The sequence below is a fragment of the Dermacentor andersoni genome, chromosome 6 (assembly GCF_023375885.2).
Source record: "Dermacentor andersoni chromosome 6, qqDerAnde1_hic_scaffold, whole genome shotgun sequence".
Taxonomy (NCBI): Eukaryota; Metazoa; Arthropoda; class Arachnida; order Ixodida; family Ixodidae; genus Dermacentor; species Dermacentor andersoni.
The window spans coordinates 109274451-109281316 of record NC_092819.1 but is presented as its reverse complement, the minus strand read 5'-3'; the positions used below and the strand labels follow the sequence as shown (position 1 = coordinate 109281316).

At 48.4% G+C, this 6866-nt stretch overlaps 1 protein-coding gene across 1 annotated transcript; it reads left to right on the top strand.

The window, feature by feature from the left end:
* The first annotated feature begins 862 nt into the window (after window positions 1-862).
* On the top strand, window positions 863-2812 carry LOC126522233 (neprilysin-1-like). The gene has a single exon (XM_055066287.2). It carries the CDS (start codon window positions 863-865, stop codon window positions 2810-2812), a length of 1950 nt encoding a protein of 649 aa, XP_054922262.2.
* The last annotated feature ends 4054 nt before the right edge of the window (window positions 2813-6866 follow it).

Below are 6866 nucleotides of genomic sequence, written 5' to 3'. Positions count from 1 at the left end.
TAAGGTATCTTGAAATGAAAATCAGACAGATGTGCAACAAGGTGCAAGCTTAAAAAATTTTTTGCACACACGTTTATTTCTTTATTCACACATCAAATAAACTCAAAATAGCAACACGTGGAAGGAACACTGTTCATACAGTAAAATGCACACATTGAAATATATATTTAAATATGCAAGAAAAGAACGCTTGACATTAGCAGCAAGTGGCTCCTACTATTATGCTCAAATGGGGAAGCACAGAAGATACCAGGCGATATTCTTTTTGAAGTAGTGAATAGTCGGGGTTTCAACATGTATAGTCATAACGGTTAGATGATTGTTAAGGAAGTTCGGAATTTGGTTGGCTATTTTAGCGTATGTGCTGGTGGTTATTAGATGTTCCAGTTGGAAGTGAAACTCGCACACATGAAACAATATAAAAATAAGTACCGGAAGAATTATGAACCTATATTAGGCCACTCGATCAGATTATTTGCAAAGTAAGATGCCATGACGTGGTCAGAGAATATAAGCGTACTAAAGTCAGTGCGAATAGTATTGAAAGCAATGTTGCCTTAAAGTCTGTTGTAAATGGTAACTGTCAATGAAGTTCGCAGTACAAGTAGTGGTTGCACAGCACGGAAGCTGAACCACAGTTCCTCATTTTCAGTAGTCTCAACGGTGAATGTTTTTGTCTTCGCGAGGGGTCTGCTTTACCTTACATTGCTGTTTTTGTTCTTATTTTTTTTTTCAGCTGCGGAGTACACGGAGCACCACCAGTGGCTACGGACATCTCTTCGGTCGAGCAGCATATGCCGTCTTCGCGTCACTTGCACTAACCTTGGCGGTCGTCGTGGCTATTGCACTGCTGCTTATGGCCATGAACCAACCAACCCCTAAAAATTTGTGCATCACGGAAGACTGTCACGCTCATGCAGCACTACTCCACCACGCGCTAAACCAAAGCATCGATGCCTGTGAAGACTTTCGTGCTCACGTATGTTCCAAATGGTCCCCACCTGGTGAGAGGAAGCAGTTGCGAGACTTTGACACGTCGGTCATGGAAGACATGGTGTTTTCGTGGTTATTCGGCTTGGAGGAGACCCTTCGGGAAGGCTCGAAAAAGTTCCCCGTTGGCCACAAGGCATTACTCATGTTCCAATCCTGCATGAGCGGCTCCTCTGAATACGGTTCAACGATAAATGAATTTCGCAAGTTTATCCAACAACTCGGCTTGTCCTGGCCAGAAGAACAAACGCAGCAGATCGACGCCCTGGAGGTGCTCCTCACGTTAGCTTACAATTGGCACATCGAATTCTGGTTCACCGTGCAGATACTCAAGTATGGTGTAGGGACAAGAGACTTCTGGCGACTCTCTCTGGAACCCGCTCCACAGCTGCCCTTCTACCTCCAACACCACCGCAGCGTCATCAACTCTGGGGGATACTACGAGTACTGGAGCCAGTTCTATACGGCATTCACCAGCACTATCCCTATCGACAGTGCGCGGCGAGCCACAGAGGCCGCCCGCCTAGAAGGCGACATCCTCGAGGCCCTCAACCAAGCCCTTCATGTGTCTCCAAAAGAAGCGGCGACATTCCCCCTTGGAGAAATGGAAGTGTACACACCGAGCGTACAGTCGTTCCGTTGGATAAAACGTTTACAGAACGTAACTGACATTCACCCCGTGCTGAAGCAACAGGATGATGTTGTAGTCAGCAACGTGAAGTTCCTGCTCACTGTGGGGGAGGTTTTCGGCAACTACTCGAACCAGCAAATTCTGGAATTTCTTTCATGGCAGTTCGTTGAGCACTACGGTCCGGTTGCCGACAGCCGCCTACTATTGACGAGGTATGGAGACCAGATGATAGCCGATACACTTAGACCAGCATTTTGCGCATTTCACATAGAAGTGGCGTACAAGGCCGTGTTACTGTCAATGCAGTTTGCGCTCAGAATAACGAAGGAACACAGGCTACAGATATATCAAGGATTCCGACGCTTGAGGTTGAAGGCCGTGCACTATGTGAACTCGTCTGAGTGGCTGGACTCGAAGAGCAAGGATTCAGTGGCAGCGAAGCTTAGCACACTTGAATTGGCGGTGTGGCCTCCGGCCGAGTACTTAACCAACGAAAGCCTCGAAGAGATTTTCAAGACTTACCCCGAAAACGAGAAAACGTTCGGCAGCTACTGGATCAAGTCCATTCGGAGTCTGCGCACCGTCAAGAAAGATTCTGCCTACAAATATATGCTAGGGCTGCCACTGAATTACGCACAGCCCTATTTCATATACGACTATTTTATGAACAGCGTTGGCGTGGCCATCGGCGCCGTCAGCCGTCCACTGTACTACAGCGAGGGCACACGCGCCATGTTCTACGGCGGCATAGGGTTCTCCTTTGCGTTTGAACTGGTCAAAGCACTCGACCGAGAGGGCCTCCGCTGGTCTAGGCATGGTGGAGTGGTCACCTCTATCATCAGCGCAAACTCGAAGGCGGCCTTTGATGAGAGAGACAACTGCCTCAGCAACAGCGAAGAACGCGACCACAGCTTGTTTCCAGAGATTCCGGCGCTCGAGATCGCCTACTCCGCGTTTGTGGATGCTACAAAGGAAGCTGAGAAAGAACTCTCCATTAGTGCCGATTTCTCGGAAACACAGGTGTTCTTTCTGACAATGTGCTATATGACATGCAGTATGAAAGGTGTCGTTCATCCCTTCTCGGCCAATTGCAACAAACTTGTGCAGAATTCCTTGGCTTTCGCAAGCGCCTTTAGGTGCCCGCTGGGATCTAAGATGAATCCATTGAAGAAGTGCACTCTCTTCGGATAGCTAAAAGGGTGCCCCGAACAACACTATGAATTACTGTCACCCTAAATGATTATTCACACCTTTTAGCAGCATATTTCGAAGTACTGGGAGCCATATTGCGATCGATGTCACTTGCGCTTCACTCTTTTGTGGGTTTAATGCTTATGATGGAATCAAAACGCTCATCACAGTGGCAAGGACTGGTTTCAAACCGTGCAATGTTATTGAGTTATTACGAAGTGTTAAGTTGTGTATGCAACTCCACTAGGAACTTTAAGGCAGTCACTTATTTTTATTTGAGACAGCACTTTCTCCACATTCCATGCGTTTTCATGACAGCGTCGAGACTCTCTTCACAGCCTTATTTTATGTGCCGAATTTTCCTTATTTAAGTTGACCTTCCTGCGCTTGCGTGATAAATGTGTAAACGCTGTTTTTGTTTGTTCTATTGCAGTTCGCTGTTGACCGATGCGGGTGATATTTTAAAACAAATTCAATTAAGTAATTTCAGTTCCGCGCACCATTTGCAAACAAGGACAAGAAAAAGTTTATATCAAGAAAAACAGGAAATAATAGATGCACTCAGCATAGCGCATGCGTACACGTTCTTCACGGAAAAGAAAGGGGAATACAAAAAGGCGTTTCTCACTACTAAATAAGCAGATAGACGTGTCGCTAACGAAGCCTGTGCCTCTTTTTTTAATGTGATAAGCTTCCAAAAGGTCATGAGCAGTAATATTCTTTTTTCTGCCTAGAATCTTAAGCTTACGAAACCGTCGTTTACGCTTGCAGGCCACGCCATGCGCAGGTAGATGCGCAATGCCTTATCTGCCTTCTTTGTCCGTGTTGCTTTGCACTGCATTGTCTTGAATACAGCGATACTGTCGAATTCGCCATCTCCTCAGCTCTGATTATCCCAGAGGGCTGCTGCGGCCTTTCTGATTGGGTCAAAAGGAAGCCATTCGATAATTACACAATATAATCGGACAATTTCCGGAATAGCGCCCCCAATGCGAGTCGTCTCTATATGTGGCTGTCATCGGCTACCAGGATGAGCTATGCGATCTGTAGCTGGTATTTGGGGTGTGCGGCCCAGCTCAGCCAAATATTTTCATGGGTAGGGGGATGTTGGCGAACGGGACATGCGGAGAGGAAAGACTGCGAGGAGACTTCCAGTTTTTATATAGCGTGACAGGATGCTGCCCGCATACCTGGCAGATGGCGTGGCCCGATCTATGCTCAGTTTTGAATGATTCAGTCATAAGGAGAGTGACAGACAGACAGACAAATAACTTTATTGATGGTCCTGAGGAACCGCATTAGGGTACCTCCCTTTTCAGGGAGTCCCTGCAGCTGTCGCGCGCCGCCCCCACGTCGAGGCCAGAAGATTGTGGTCTTTCGCCCTGTCGCAGGCCCTCTGGACAGCCCGTAGTTGCTCTGAAAGGCCGCCGCTCTTAAGGGCTGCCTCCCAGTCGGTTAGAGGGGTAAGCAATGAGCTGCATAACGCAGGAAATCGCCACAGCATATGAGATAAAGAGCAGTACGCCTCCACACAGTGTGGACAGTGGGGTTCTACATCAGGCTCGAAGTGACTGAATCGGCGCCTGGAGGAGAACAACCCCGTGTGGAGCATGCGAAAGGCCGATGATTGTGGTCTAGTGAGTTTAGGATATGCTAGCGGAAAGGCCCGCCGAGCAAGTTCATAATGTGCCAAGATTTCATGGAGGGTGAGAAGCGAATCCCTGTACAGTCCTAAGTTCGCGCCCGTGAGTCCACCGGAACCGCCGCGGTGTGTAAGACCCCGCGCACAGTCATGGACCAGCTCAATGGTGTTAACAACCTCAGAGTGCACATTGTATCCCATATGGGCCAGGAATCATTTCATATGAAAACCAGCAGCACCATGGGTGCCGAGGTTGGCCGCCGCCTCCTTTGAGATGGAGCCAGAGGCGAACGCTTTGGCTGCAGACCTGGAGTCTGTAAAGATATTGGGACGTAGAGGGTCGTTCATTGCTATAAATAGCTATAACAACCCGCTCGGCTACTGTTGCAGAAACATTCCGCACGGATGCTGAGTTAATGAGAGTGCCATTGGAGTCAACCGAAACTACGGCATAGTGATCAGAGCGCCCGTACTGGGCGGCGTCAACGAAACGCGCCAGATTCGAAGTGGCCGCAGCCACTTTTAACAGGGAACGAGCCCGGGCTACCCGGCGGCCTACATTGTATTGAGGGTGGACGTTACGTGCCATGGGATCTACCTTGAACGTATCTCGGACAATGGTTGATAGGGTTGCGTTGTACTCCTTGATTTCCTGGTGACTGCATCCAACGGATTCGAGGATGCGCCTCCCCGCTCGCGTTGATGAAAGTCGTAATATTTGGGCCACTCGTTAAGCCTCGATCACCTCTGACAGGGTGTTGTGCGTGCCTAGTTGCATGAGACGCGCGGTGCTGGTAGGGAGTGGTAAACCCAGCACGCGCTTGATGCTTTTGCGCATGAGGGCGTCGATTTTGGCCTCATCCCGTTTAGACCAGCGCATCGCGGAGGCTACATAGTTAATGTGGCTCATAAAAAACGCGTGGTAGAGCCTGAGGAGATTGAGCACCTGAGATTTTCGGATGAGAGATGCATCTGCACGTGGAAACTGATGATCATGACGACAGTAGCATGCCATATTAGTGCCCTTCTTTGATTGGAGCGTGGTATTTCTTATATTAGTCAGCTGCACAATCTCAGGCGAATAGACTTAAGGCCTCGAATTGGGGGGCAGGATTCCTAGCGGACAAGCTTGCTAGCTGCACAGAGCTTGTGCAGATCGCAGGCTAGTAGTCGAGCTTGCTTATTTCCCTTCATTCTGAAAGCACCTAGAGGTTTGGATGAGCGAGGTTTGGAAATGGTAATTGTGTCGGTGTCGTACGCTAGTAAGCAAATTGCGTCTGCAGTGTCCTGCGTTTCAGCACTCATGGCAATCCGTGCGTTTATGTGAAAATTTGTGAATGAATAAGATGGACCCACTGCTGCCGTAATCCAGACAACGCACTTACATCCTCAGGATTAAATATGTCACTTTGGCGACGTTAGGACGTCGTCAGGATGTTCTCCAGTGGTACTAGAATTGCACTAATAAAGGAAAAATCAGGCATCCACCCGTTCGTAGCAATCGCTACAAAGGAAACTCATACGGGTTCCTCGAAAGAAAAGCCTCAGAATTGAAGAAAAACTCGTCCTGGTCAGGGACTCGAACCCGGGACCACCACCTTTCCGGGTCAGCCGCTCTACCATCTGAGCTATCCAGGCGGCTAGCAGATGGCAGGGCTAAGTCGAATTTGTCAACAACACGAAGCAAAGGCACGTGTTTGACGTAGCAGTTCTGCGGAAACCCGCAAGGTGGAGTGAATTGCGCTAATTCAGGCGGTTGGCAGTTGGCAGTTGTGTGGTGCGGACGCTTTTTTCGGTGCTCTTCGGATTAGGCGTGGTGAACGGCACCGGACGGACGGACGACTGCGAGAGCGCCGTGACTACATCAAATCGAAGAGTTCTTTCCTTTATTATCTTGAGCATTTAAAATTAGGCTAGTTTTTAGATCTAGGCTAGTCAGGTGAAGTGCTCGCAAAAGAGCACGTCAATGACCTAACGGCCGGGACTTTTCCAGCCGGCAGCTATAGATTTGCATGGCTCATTTAGGAGTTAACTAGTTTAGACAGGTAGTTAGTAGTTATTTTCTAGATGATCAGCTTTTTGCGGTAGTGAGAATTTCATTTGAGCACATGGTTTCAAGTAGTTTTTTTCTAGCTTTTGTGGTAGCGATAATAGTGCTGCTAAGATGGTAAAGCAAGTGAATTGGAAGGAAACACGGTTAAAATCTGTAGAGGAGGCCGAAGGCTCGGATTTTCTGCGCAAATGCTGCGTATTAAGTGCACGCCTGGACAGGGCTGACGAAGTGAACACCAGCCTAGCGTTATGTGCGGATGCTCTAGAAAAGGCGCTAGAGGTAGAGAGGGCAGAGAAGTGCAAACTCCAATAGCAGCTTAGTGAATTGTTGAACGAAAAAATGTCTGACACTGCCATGCG